Source organism: Populus euphratica, unplaced genomic scaffold (assembly GCF_000495115.2).
Source record: "Populus euphratica unplaced genomic scaffold, PopEup_1.0 scaffold30.1, whole genome shotgun sequence".
Lineage (NCBI taxonomy): Eukaryota > Viridiplantae > Streptophyta > Magnoliopsida > Malpighiales > Salicaceae > Populus > Populus euphratica.
Window position 1 is genome coordinate 1546403 of NW_011499869.1, and position 14009 is coordinate 1560411.

A 14009-nucleotide genomic window follows, 5' to 3' on the forward strand; every position below is an offset into this window, starting at 1 on the left:
AGCAGGAAATATACAACCTTTAGTTTAGTTGCGTCAGCTCTTAGACACTTGTTTAAGAATATGGTCAATGGAAAAAGAAACCGATAGTTTAGTTGCGTCAGCGTTTAGACATTTGTTTTAAAAATATGGTTAATGGAAAAAGAAACCGATAGTTTAGGAAAAAAATATTAGGTTACTAATTGGTGAAATTAAAATAAATTAAATCAAAAAATCAAAAAAATAATCACAAAATACTATTTTAATAAATAATATTTTATGAATATGACTACAACAATTTAGGCACACCTTTTTATTTTTTTCTATTAATTAAAATAATATGCCTTCACTTTTAAGTTAACATTTTATGAAAAATTATACTTCAACAATAAATTATAAATAAATAGAAAATCAATCTCAAATAATTAATGGAGATCAGCATGAAAGCATGCGAGTTGTGATAAAAATATACTCGGCATTCACAAAACTGCGTGTTACTTGATGCTCTAATTAAAAATCATAAATAAGCACCTCAAAGAATATTTTATATATATAACAAAATATATATACGAGGATGAGGATTTAGATGGATTAAAAAAAAGAGAATATTGTCTTGATATCATTATTAATTATAATTAAGTTTCAATTGGAACTATAATTTAGCCCTAAGAGATTGAGATTAAGTTATTTATTTTTGTATAATTTTAAATTAAAATTTTATAGTTATTAATACGATGACTACTGAAAAATTATATGGTCATAAATTTTAAAATTTATAATATTAATCAAGATATATATAAATTAATCTGAATATTTATATTAATAAAAAAAATCAAGACTACATTTTATATTTAAAGGTATGCTTTGTTTGTACAAATAATGGGCTCATTAATTGTTATCTATTATTAGAATAACTGTCTGAAACTCATAAATTAATAAACCTGATGAAAAAAAGAACAAGGCCGGAAAAATAAACCTGATGAAAAAAAGAACAAGGCCGAAAATAATAAAAAAAAAATGGTGTCCTGTGTAATGCTACTATTAACGATAACAACAATAAAATAATAGAGGTCCATACAAGCACGGTAATATATAGTTTTTTATGGCATTAATTTTTTATGTTAAGAAAAATTAAGTTTATCCACAACATAGTGAGTATCACCTATATAGTTTTATTTAAATATACACTAAGTTGAAGAAAAAAAACCATCTACAATTGTTTTTTAGGTTACTCTAAATTATTTAGATATCAATTCGAATAAATTAGAACCTTTTTAATTATTTTTTTTTTAATAGTCGATCGAGGATGAGATTTCCTCTCATCATAAACTATTATATGAAAATTAAGGCCAATCGAGCTTCTCTGCCTGCAAGACATTAAGAAAATATAGCAAGCAAATCAGATCAACACACGTAATGTGCTATGTTAAAAACCTAGTTAAAGATCGAAATTTTTAATCCTCATGTAATGGACCTGATGGTTAGAGTCGAGGGGCAATCGAACAATTATTTTTGTTTTTAAAAAAGGAATAGTGATACGTGTGATGTAATAGAATGCAAGTGGCCTTTGAGGAGCGCAAGCACCACCCCTCTCCATCTCTGTATAAAAGAGTTCAAGAGAGCCTGGAGTTCGAGCATGCAAACGATGAGAGCTTCCATCTCTTCGACTTCCTATGTGAGATTAGACATGTACAGGGACGGGATGGTTGAGAAGATGAAGCTCGACCACAAAAAAGGTGTTTTTCCAGTTCTGGTAGGGAACGAGGGGATGATGAAGAGATTTTTGCTACCCACGCGGTTAACCAAGCATCCTTTCATTGTTCAGCTGCTCGAGATGTCAGCTCAAGAATACGGGTTCGAGCAAGAGGGATTGCTGAAGATTCCATACGATGCTACTTGCTTTAAAAAGATGCTCAAGCTCATATCCAAGAAATAGTCTCACCATTGCTCCTGGAAGATAGAGTTCATCAACTCGATTGGCAGACACCATGCCTTTTGCAATTACATGCTGCCATTAATCTTAATATACTTTTGCTATTTTTTTGGATAATTTCTTAGACACGGACATGGGATTATGTGGGAGTTTATTCCAGAGTGATGGATTAGTGTTTTTTTTGGATAATATATATATATATATATATATATATATATATATATATATATATATATAATCTTAATGAACAAGAGATATAAGACTTGTACTTTAATTTTTTTCTTCAAAAAAAATAAGTCCCGCGAGCTATAAAAAAGAAGGATGATATCTCTCAAGAGCAATTCTTTTTTTTCTCCGTTTCTTGTTGCATATCTATTATTAGCATTTTTTTTCTTAAATGATATTTATTTAAATATTAAAGAATTCTCAAATTCATAAAATAATATATTTTATAGGTATCAGATACTATTTATTAACCACTTTGACTAGAAAAAATTATTCAAATCAATAAAACTGAGAGGTTAATTCATTATCTAAAACATTAGCTTGATATTTAAGCTCATTAGATGAGTTCAAACTTCATCCAAAAAATATAGTGGTCATGTTTGTTTTTCTTTTTCTCATTAAAGGGGTAGTGTCCTCACACTATTAGGGTTATTAAAATATAGATTTATAGTTTGTTTGAGAGTACAATAAATATTATTTTTTAAAATATTTTTTACTTAAAAATATATCAAAATAATATATATTTTTTTATTTTTTAAAATTAACATATCAAAAAGATTCAAAAACACATCAAAAAATTAATTTGAAGCCAAACAAAATTCAACAAAATTTTAAAAGAATGGTTGAACCACAATACCAAATGTAGCTTTATATGATTTGTAGGAGGGTAAAAAAAATTACAAGTTCGTATAAAACCATGTAAATATTAAATAAAAAATACAAACATTGTATGTATGTATATATGTGTGTGTATAATAACCTTTTCATACTATTATTGTAATTTAAATGAAATGAAAGTGATATATTCTATAATTAAGTATCTCAAATAACGAATATTATAAATTATGGTTTTTTATATATATAAATAGCTATATTTTGATGCATTTATTTTTTACTTGGAGAAATCATTTATTGTTTTTTCATGGATAAACACATTTTCTATTTTTTTATTGAAAAAAGAAAATAAAGATAAATAATATGTATTTTCACTAAATAGGCCTATAATATCATAAAATCAAATTGGAAAAGAAAAATATTTTAGGCAAAAAATAGGTAATGTAATTTGAGATTAATTAAGAAAGACACTCGATAATTTAATAAAAAGTACCAGCAGAAATGTTTAGGACGTCAATTGGGAAAATCTTATGTTGCACGTAGTGATTAGTAACATTTTATTTGTTACTACATTAGACATATTAAAAAAAAATAAAAAATAGACAGACATCTTTAAAAAAGAGAAGATTAAATTCAGAACCATAAAAATAATAAGCATATTTCCATCTAAGTTTTCTCTTCATTTTTTATATCTATTTTTGTTGAAAAAACTTTAAAGTAAACCTGGTGAAGTAACTGGGTCCATCCATGGCCTTCCTTGTCACAGTTCTTTCCGATGACACAACTTGGCCGGCAAACCCGTGACCTAGCATGCTTCCTCTTATGTTGCGGATAAGAACTAAGAAGGCAATGAAAATTATAAGATATTATTGATGATGTATTAAAAAATTTAAATAGTTTGAAGATAAAAAATTATATTTTGAATAATTAGTTAATTTTTTAAATTTAACTGGTGGATGATGCGTGATATGATATTAATAGCAAAATAGCGTTGTGATTTATTTATTTTTATTATAAATCTTTTATTTAATTTAAGATAATTAATAATATTTAGATTAACGTACGAGGTGTATCTTTTTATTCTTAGTTGGTGAATAAATTGATAGGAGAATATTTTGGTCATATAATAAAAAAAAAATGGTAGAGGGAGGACACGATATACCAAGAAAATTTCTAGAAGATACATACAAAATATACTTTCTATATATATATATATATGCAAAATGTACGATATTTTCTTGGCTGGGCCTGGCTGTATGATACTTGACTCATGTACCCTTGGATTGAACTGCCTCCTGCGAGCCTATCGAGACCAAAATATGGGCTCTGGAAGCTCAAGTGGACTAATAAGTGTTTTTGGGCCGAGATAAATATGCAGATTGGACTCGTTCTGGACCAGAAATTAGATCTGGGCCAAGCTGAGAACATTTTAGGCTCGGGGCTGACCCTAACCACGACACGAAACTAGGGTTTTACACTCTCACTTATATACTCCTCCAAAACTTTGAGACCGGGAGGAAAGAGTTAGCGTTTGATCTGAGGAACCCGGCTGCTTCTCTCTCAAGCACGTCACAAAATGGTTTCCTTCAGGGTATGTAACATCAACATCCTCGGACCTCCTCATTCTGCTGTTTTTCATGGCTCCAATAACAAGATGTTTGATTTTTTTATTTGTGTTTCGCGTGGAAACAGTTTCACCAGTACCAAGTGGTCGGGAGAGCACTTCCAACTGAGTCCGATGAGCATCCAAAGATCTACCGCATGAAGCTTTGGGCCACTAACGAGGTCCGTTCAAAATCAAAGTTCTGGTATGTGTCGTCTCTTTGATGGTTTTTTGAGTCGTTTGTATGTATTTTATTATGATCGCAAATTTCTGATTCTGTGATGGTTGATGAGTTTTAGGTACTTCTTGAGGAAGCTTAAGAAGGTCAAGAAAAGCAATGGACAAATTCTTGCCATCAATGAGGTATGTTTGATCATACGCTTGTTATAGAGCGTCCGATGATGTTGTCTTATGAGTAAGATAAGAGCTGATTTGGGCCTTGAAGGTTTTGTTTTTGTTTTATGAAGGTGTTTCTGGACGTTGAGATTAGTGAAGTAGGCAAAGGAATATCATTTTCAATATAGTAAAACTCATCAAGTTTTGCCATTATATAGGATAGGATAACCATTTAATTCTGAAGTTGGGGGGTCCTTAATCGAGATCAATCAGCTTATAATTGAAAATGACTGTTTCAACATGAAGCCGAACTAGAGTTAAAAGGGGGATGAAATGCTATGTCCTCAGCGCCCTAACGCGATGAAATTCTAGACTTAACTTCCTAGAACTATGTTGCTTATTCAGTGGGGAATTTTAATAAAGTTGCACCAATGAAAGTGTTAAACTTGGAAGGAAATTTATATAGTTATGAGGAATACTAAGCTGAATTTTAGTACCAATAGATCAGCTCAGCTCATAATTACTCACCTCTTAACTAAAAAAATCCGTCCACTTAAATCTTCAATCACAATTTATTCACATGCTCCTTGCCTCAAACACCTGCATTTTCATGCATTGGTCTGAATCCTGGCAACATGGAAAAAAATGCGGTGATTGCTCCCACCGGCTCTATAATCTGTGCATCCAGGCTATTTGCATGGAGTAGGCCTGCGATTTCAATTTTGTTTTTCTTCAGCTAATAGTATTGGCGAGTTATAACCTAAATGTTGAAACTAAACTTTACTCTCTCGAGATGTAGAACCTCTGAAAGGATATCTCAGGAATAATTATTTTTACCTGTCTTTGTTATTGCCTTCTGCATAAGTGCATCTGCATGAGTGAGATTTTGAATCTTTAATAAACATTCTATAGCTCTTTTGTTTATGCTCCTGGGGTTCAAACTTCCTTTTAATTAAGGGAAGGTCACATGATTAGCTGGTTAAATCAACTCACAGGAAATGACTTTCTTCCTTGATAGCCATCCATTCCAGTGCTTTCTAGTGTTTTGGTGTCACAAATTACAAATCCTGTGCTTGATTTAGATTCATCTTTAAAGGGGAAATGTTAGCAACATTTGTGATACTTGTATATGAGCCTTCCTGTGGAAGGACAAGTATCACTGGCTTTTATGCTTCTTTGTTTTGCTATTTTATTCCAATGGTCTTTAAATAATTATTTTCTGATTGTAGATTTTTGAGAAGAATCCTACCAAGATCAAGAACTATGGAATATGGCTGCGATACCAGAGCAGAACTGGTTATCACAACATGTACAAGGAATACAGGGACACAACTCTGAATGGTGCTGTTGAACAGATGTACAACGAGATGGCATCTCGCCACAGGGTTAGGTCACCATGCATCCAGATCATCAAGACTGCTACCATCCCTGCAAAGCTTTGCAAGAGAGAGAGTACCAAGCAGTTCCACAATTCCAAAATCAAGTTCCCATTGGTGTTCAAGAAGGTTAGACCCCCAACCAGGAAGCTCAAGACAACATACAAGGCATCCAGGCCCAACCTGTTTATGTAAATTGGTTGGTTTAATTTGTTGGTTCTTTGATTTGCGACCTTGTTAAGCTGAATAGATTGTTGAGCTAGAGTGGGTTAGAGCTAGATCTCTTTCATGAACCCATTGCTTCCAGGAGCTTAGTCTGAATTTACTGTTGTCCACCCTTTCAAGTTTTGAAGCTCATGTGTTTTGTTAAGTTGCCTAATTTCTTTTTGAATTTTGTGCTCATGGAAACTTTCTGGTGCCTTGTATTGGCGCTGTCAAATGCTTATGAAAATGTTCTTACCAGTTTTGAGGATAACGTGTTCGGGAATTGGTGCTTCTCGTATTGATTTTGATTATGGAGCAGCTAGTATATTGTCCGCACCCTGCATGATGGTTGAATCAGTTTTTTTTAAATATAAAAAAATATTAAACTTGATCAAGTAAATTAATTTAATTTTAAAATCTCTGATTTAATTCTTTGCTGGATTCAAGTTTTTAATTAAATGATAGTTTTTAATTAAGTTATAAATTATGTGAGAGCTAGTTTGATTTAAATTCATTAATTTTATAGGTTCTAATATAATTTTGATGATGGTAAAATATAATTTAGTTTTAATATAATTTTGATGATGATAAAATATAATTTAGTTTTTTTAAAAAGATTAAAATGATAATTTATTTTTTGAAATATTAATACATTGAATTAATTGCATCATAGATTTCATTGAATTTAATAAAAAAATTATTTAATTATATAATAAAAATAGATATTGATAAAAAAATAAGAATCAATTTAAAAATAAATATTTATTTGAAATAATTATTTTTAAAAAGTAAATAAAAATTAATAATATAATATATTTTATAACCAATTTAATATCAAGTAATAAAATAAAAAATATTAAAAATAATTACAAAAAACATATTTTATTAGTGAGTAAATTTATCAGATCTATGAATCGGGTAAATCAGGCTAGTACACCAAACCTCTAAACTAAATTATAAATTTTATTGGGATTATAATTTGTTTTCTATTCTGAAACTATTTTTTATTTAACTATATAATAACAAAAATAGATAAATGTAAAATCAAATAAGAGCTCATCACTAAAATATTTTTTTTTCTTTTAAGATCATCATAACTTAATAAAAAAACCAAAATTAATTATAAAACTGAATTTTTAATTAAACTAATATCTAAAAATAAATAAAAAATTAATTAAAAAAATTAAACTTATCAGACTTATGAACCAAATCGATCAACAAAGCATGTAAATAGATTCATAAATTTTATAACCTAGTAAAAAAGATAAAATTAAAAAATTAAAACATTAAATTCTTAATAATTTTAATATTAATAAATAAAATTAATAAAAATAATTTAAAAAAAAATCATAATAAAAAAATAAAAAGAAAAAAATATGTTCAAAAAAAGAAAAACAACATAAAAAGACACTTAGCAAATCTATAGTATTTTAACTCCATTTTTTATAATAACTTCAAGAATGCTTTTCTAAAAATAATTTCGAAAACACTCCCCGTCAAAATGCTAAACACATACGGCATGCACCTGTTTTCTTTTGACTCGAGGGTAGTTGCCACGCGTGGCAGAAAACCTACTCCAATGTGAGGTTGCAACGTGTTCTATCTAACATTTCGGTGTTATGAGTAACGGGACGCAAAGCAGTGTTAATTGTTTAGCGTAGGAACGTTTTGACGTAAACACCTAGACTGGAACAGATGGCACCGCCTCTGAGACGATGACGTTGAAGGTTTTGTTGGGTTGTTGAAGCTTTGTAATGGTCAACGGCTTTTTTACTGGAGGCAAGACTGTTTGGCAACTCGTCAAACAAGCAAGTGATATTACCAGCAAGACCGACCCCAACCCATCTTTCTTTCAAGTTTTTCTTCTTGGCGGGTGGGTGGGTCGGTTGCTCCTGTCCTGTCGATTTTCCTCCTTCGCAGGTTGCTTCCTCTTGATAGTTACCAGCTAAGCTTATTTACGTGGCACCTGTTCATCCTCCGAGTCCAAGAGATAGAATCACCCATCCCCGCATTATATTTCTTCTCGAGAGAAACATTTGACACCTGTCAATAATGATTCAAATACCAAGCACCAACTGTACAGCCAATCTACTAGACAACATACTTCTGATCAAATCTTACAAATATTTTAAATCTTGTTGATGGAAAATGAAAGAAATAGACATGGACTGACAGGGTTGTAGGAATAAACAGTCAAAGGTTAAGCTAGTAGCAGTGTAGGAGAGGGGTGGTAGGTAGGAGGTAAGAAAATATATATGAAAATCCGCCTATGTGGAAGGTGGAAATAACGACTCTTACATTTCTTTCTTTATATACTTAACCCCCACCACCACTTCTCACCCTCCCACCTACCGGTGCTGCTTCATCTAGCATTTTCCTCAACCAACTTGAACTCATTTAGTAAGTGTTCTCTCCACCCTTCTGATTTATGTAATCAATGATCATATATGCTAATGCCAGCTTTTATCGTTCTGTTTTATAGTATGTAATTTGATGATGAAATGAAGAGTCTGTTCTAAGCCAGATTATTACTATCTTAGAAGTGTTCCCATTTTCTGAGTGAAACAATCATCAATGGTCCCTACCATTGGAAATTAGTTTCATTTTCTTGAACTCGCATCCTTTGTTTGTGCAGTTTCTTGAAATGGCTCAAGAAGTTGTTAACCCAGAAGAGAAGGTATATATGCTCTGCAAGTTTCAGTTATATAAGATCCGTCTTTGTCTTTTTGGTTTCTTTACCCGCTTCCTATTTTTTTTTATCAAATTATGCGTGTTTGATTTCAAATCTTTATCTATGGTTGGATTTGCCCCAACTGGCGCCAAAGTAACTAATTAGTACAAAATGGGTGCTGTCGTAATTGCTATTTTAGGTTGTTCTTGGAGAAGAGATAGATCATGTTAGGCTGATCACGTTGAACAGGCCTCGTCAATTGAATGTTATTTCATCAAAAGTGGTATGCTGAGTAAACTTCACCCAAGTTATAATGGCAACTGGTTCGGCTTGATTTCTGTATGTAATTGTTGTTTCTTTTACTCCATTCAGGTTTCTCTGCTGGCAGATTTCTTAGAGAAATGGGAAAAAGATGATAACACCGAACTTATATTAATCAAGGTTAGTTCTGATACCTCCAGAAAATTCAACTTAACTTGCTCTTTCTGCTCAGTTGTGTCATGGGCTTACTGAGTATATCAAGCACTTAAAGTATGAAGGGTTATTAATCACTGAAGTTAGATAAAGTTCATCCAAAAAAAATAAAAGAGAGAAGTAAAAAAAATCATGGAAAAAAAGAGAAGGATCGGATGATTGGTTTCATATGTTATGATATGATACAGTGGAAACCTGTAGGTCAATTGTCTATCTTTGTGAGTTATGAGAAAGGTAACCCTTCTGAGGTTGGGATAATCAAGTATTGTTCAAAAGTTAACAATTCCACCAGCACCAAACTAACGACTGCCATCACAGTGCAATTTTTTCCTGTTAAAGTTTAACAGCGATCTTATTCCTTATACAGGGTGCTGGGCGAGCATTTTCTGCTGGTGGGGATCTAAGAATGTTCTATGATGGCAGGACATCAAGTAAACACAGTTCCCTGAAACTAACTTTTAGATTCCCATTTTTATCTTGGCATCAGTTATAATTCCTTAGCCACAACATGTTCACGAGCCATTGCACTAAACAGAGTTGTTGATTTCCTCCTATGTATGAGGTCATTCCCTTTCTTGTATGCATGGAAGCTAATTTGTAAATATGGTGCCTTTTGGCAGGGGATTCTTGTGTTGAAGTGGTTTACAGAATGTACTGGCTTTGCCATCACATCCATACTTATAAGAAAACCCAGGTAGTATTTTGGACTTGTTCTCCTACATATCCAAAGGTACTTACAGAATGATGAACCTTGTTTCACTAACAGGTTGCTCTCGTCCATGGAATTTCAATGGGAGGAGGTGCATCATTGATGGTCCCGATGAAGTTTTCGGTCGTCACAGAGAAAACTGTGGGTATTTTGTCCTTGTTTGGGTATTTCTATGCATAGATTAGCGATTGTAGCCTTAGTAGTACAAGGCTTGGAATTTCGTTCTGATTTGGCATACTAAATTTTTCTAGTTTCTACAATGAACAAATAGGTTTTTTCCACTCCAGAAGCAAGTATAGGATTTCATACTGATTGTGGTTTCTCATACATACTATCTCGTCTCCCTGGTCATTTGGGTGAGTATTCAAATAGGGAAAGTTAAGCATTGCTAAGAGTTCTCTTTATTTTCTTAATGTTTAAGTTAATGACTTGAATGCCACTCACTTCTCTCGTTCTGGTACTTCAATATGTTAAAAAAACTCAGAAAGTCATGGTATTGTGTACAGGGGAATTCTTAGCCTTGACAGGTGCGAGGCTGAATGGTAAGGAATTGGTCGCTGCTGGAATGGCAACTCATTTTGTCCCATTTGAGGTTAGCTTGAATTAGACTACTTTGTATTTGTTGATATCCCAGTCTTGGAATCGTTATTTGTTTCAGAATCTCTGTTTTTTTTTTTTGGATGAGAGGGTAGGTTGACTCCAAAAGCAGTTGAACACAGAATCCCATGCTTACTACAAGATGGTTGCTACCAATCCTCATTTAGCAAGATGTCCAGAAATATCTTATTCATAATTGAATAACTAACTAGAAATAATAATAAAAAGAACTGGAAGGACCGCTGACCTTTCTATTTCATTCACTGTAGTGGTTCACTGAAGTACTCGTTTATTTTCTGTATGTCAGAAACTGCCTGAGCTAGAGAAGCGTCTTGTAAGCTTGAACTCTGGTGATGAGAATGCAGTGAAATCTGTTATTGAAGAATTTTCTGTGGACATACAGCTTGATGAAGGCAGCGTTTTAAACAAGTAATAGATAGTTATGGAATAGTAAAGCATATATTCTCTTCCTTAATGAATTCTTCTATTTCATAGTGACGGGACTTATTACAGTTTGTTACCTTTTAAGGTTGTCAATTATTGATGAGTGCTTTTCAAAGGATACTGTGGTAGATATCATCAAATCATTTGTAAGTTCCTGCACCCTCCACCCTCCCCTCTCCAATTAAGAAATTTCTCACAGAATTCACTTGCAAATTATGATCATAATGAATGGGATATGTATGAAATTCCGCTCCAGGAACTTGAGGCAAGCAAGGATGGAAATGGATGGATTGGTGCAATACTGAAAGGGTTGAAAAGATCATCCCCTAATGGATTGAAAATAACTCTCAGATCGGTAATCACTCAATATACGATTCGTAATAGATATCATGCTTGGTAGCAGCCAGCCTCCTTCTACATTGAATTTGAATTTATCAGAAATAATAGTCCTTGACGAACTACTTGTCTTTCAGACTCCTAGAAATGCAATGCTTACCCTCTGGTCTTACCGAATCCTAGTCGCAAAGGCTCAAGCAGCATGTGAATATAACACTAGATCACGAAATTCTATTGTGGAATAAATGGCTTGCAATTATCTAACCTTCAATCTTTGACACATAGAAGCCCTTTTAAAAAGTTCAGACTTACAGATGTTATATTTTAATTTGGGACACGTGGAAGGAGATCCTGATTTTTGAAACAGGATTACCCTCCCAAATATGAGAAGATTCATATTCTATTATCGGGATGGAATCCTGCAGAGCTTTCTTTCTGTTTGAATGCAACTCTTCGGTAGATCTTTTTTCAAATTGGATTTCTTACTAAAAGTTGAGGAAAAGAATTTTGCTCACTGCTGAATGACACAAGTTTTCTTCTAAACCACTGTTTGATGTTCTTGTAGCTTGCCTTTTATTGTTTTGAATTCCTTTACAGGTTTTTTGTTTTAAAGTTCATACTCCAAGATTGCCTGAACTTTTCATCCGAGCCTCCTCATCAGGCCCAACAGATGATGCTCTTCTCTACCTCTGGCATTTATATAACTAGGGAATGGCTATTGACTTTAGATTAGAATTGCAAGTATAACTGGTCTTCTCTAGTGATGATTTTTAGATCCCATGCTACTGCAACTAATTTTCCGAAACATCTCCAGATCCGTGAAGGAAGGAAGCAGACACTGGCTGAGTGTCTTGAGAAGGAATTCAGACTAACAATGAACATTCTCCGAACCACCATATCTGCTGATGTCTATGAGGTAATGACTTGTGTTGTTTTTTACATGTAAAAAACATCTGACAATCAATAACTCTCCATAGCAAATCATTTTAATGAATTATCCTTTTTTTTTTTTGAAAAGGGTATTAGGGCTCTCACCATTGACAAGGATAATGCTCCTAAGGTACTCCCCCACTCCTTTGCACGCGCGTTCACGTGTGCATGTGGCATATGCTTGTATTGTTAAGGTCAAATCAATCTGGCCACTGTTTTTACTTTTGACCCTGTGGAGGTCAGGTATAACTTTAGATAAATGACAGAGAAACATTTAGCCATTTTGTAAACGTATTCCATCTTTTTGGCTTCTTGCTGCTTTTCTTTCCCTGATAAGGTGGTAAAGCACGAAGTATTAGTTATTTTTCAAAAAAAGAAGTATTCATATATTTATATATTTTATTTATTATTTATATCCTTTAATTTTTGCAAACAATCCACTTATACAGTGGGACCCGCCAACTTGTGACGAAGTGGATGACTCTAAAGTGGACCTGGTATTCCAGCCGTTCGAAGATAATTTGGAGCTCCAAATTCCTGAAGACGAAACGCACAGGTCAGCATGACTTCAGAGTTTTAGTTCAGAACTACCTTCACAATTTTTCAATTCCCAAGTCATCAGTAGTTTGCTGAAGCCTGATGTTTCCGTATTAAAAATGTAATTGTCAGGTGGGAAGGCAAATATGAACACTCAGCCTATGCTGCGCTAAATGCAACAGAAATAGCAAAATAAGTGCCTTTTCCCAGCTCAGAAGCTTGTTGCAGGCCATCAATTCGCATTTCAGGCAGCTGGTTGTGTTTTTTTTTTTTGGCCTCCCGTCTTTTTTGTTTTTTCCGTTTTGTATTAAGATGACTAGTGTGACAATATCTCATGACATTTTATTCGAATTTCCTCGCACCGGAGAAGTTTCATAGCACAAATTGCATTTGAAATACAAAGTCAAGCTGAGAAGATAGTTGGAATGAGCCTTGATGTTATGTATTCCAGGGGAAATAAAATTCTCAATATTGTGCATGTTATCCGGAAGATATTATTTGGCATGTGTATCATGAAAGTAGAGCCTCTGACAACATTCTAGTAAAACGTATTTGTTTTACCATAGATTCAACCGAGTCCTAGACCACTCCTATTAATTGCTACAACCCTCTTATGGATTTACCTTCTTTAACATGACATCAACTACTTTATGTAACTAATTTCTGTCGCTACACGACATCGGGTGACGGCTCTACTCTTTCTTTTTGTTTGTTTTTTAAAAAAAAACAAAAGGAATTTAATTTTTATTTGATTGGGGAAAATAAAGATTTTATTGAAGTCGCCATCTAGTAATTTGAGGGAACTAGAAATTCAAAATTAGACACTGGTCCCAGAGATTCAGGTACTGGGTTAGTTATGATTAAGGGAAGGTAGACACCACCCTTAAAACATCCTTTCAGAGAAAGGTTACCTTTACTTGTGTGTTTTTCTTATTTTGATTCAAATGCTATTATATTTTGAGCTTATTTGTAAATTTTTAACATATTTAACGTCGGTCCCTAAAAATAGGAGACGCGTTAAAAATGACATCAGTCCCTAAAAT

The 14009-nt window shown here is 32.9% G+C and overlaps 2 protein-coding genes across 2 annotated transcripts; both read left to right on the forward strand.

Moving 5' to 3' along the window:
* Positions 1-4229: 4229 nt before the first annotated feature.
* Positions 4230-6539, forward strand: LOC105126903 (60S ribosomal protein L18a-like). Its single transcript, XM_011027928.1, has 4 exons — positions 4230-4340; positions 4442-4557; positions 4652-4715; positions 5918-6539. The coding sequence occupies exons 1-4, from the start codon at positions 4326-4328 to the stop codon at positions 6257-6259; spliced, it is 537 nt and encodes a 178-aa protein (XP_011026230.1). The 5' UTR covers positions 4230-4325; the 3' UTR covers positions 6260-6539.
* Positions 6540-8456: 1917 nt separating this feature from the next.
* LOC105126904 (ATP-dependent caseinolytic (Clp) protease/crotonase family protein) lies at positions 8457-13449 on the forward strand. The gene is made up of 16 exons (XM_011027929.1): positions 8457-8668; positions 8904-8945; positions 9139-9222; positions 9312-9380; positions 9781-9844; positions 10034-10107; positions 10180-10263; positions 10394-10478; positions 10629-10714; positions 11027-11148; positions 11249-11309; positions 11420-11518; positions 12314-12415; positions 12518-12559; positions 12879-12985; positions 13099-13449. Exons 2-16 carry the CDS (start codon positions 8913-8915, stop codon positions 13160-13162), a joined length of 1176 nt encoding a protein of 391 aa, XP_011026231.1. The 5' UTR covers positions 8457-8668; positions 8904-8912; the 3' UTR covers positions 13163-13449.
* Positions 13450-14009: the final 560 nt, after the last annotated feature.

Bases quoted from the DNA above. Each gene is read 5' to 3' on its own strand.
- LOC105126904 (XM_011027929.1), top strand. From the start codon at position 8,913: ATGGCTCAAGAAGTTGTTAACCCAGAAGAGAAG. The intron at 9,845-10,033 runs GTAAACACAGTT...GCCTTTTGGCAG, and splicing joins CTATGATGGCAGGACATCAA to GGGATTCTTGTGTTGAAGTG. The intron at 11,149-11,248 runs GTAATAGATAGT...TTACCTTTTAAG, and splicing joins GAAGGCAGCGTTTTAAACAA to GTTGTCAATTATTGATGAGT.
- LOC105126903 (XM_011027928.1), top strand. The intron at 4,558-4,651 runs GTATGTGTCGTC...GATGAGTTTTAG, and splicing joins CGTTCAAAATCAAAGTTCTG to GTACTTCTTGAGGAAGCTTA. The intron at 4,716-5,917 runs GTATGTTTGATC...TTCTGATTGTAG, and splicing joins AAATTCTTGCCATCAATGAG to ATTTTTGAGAAGAATCCTAC.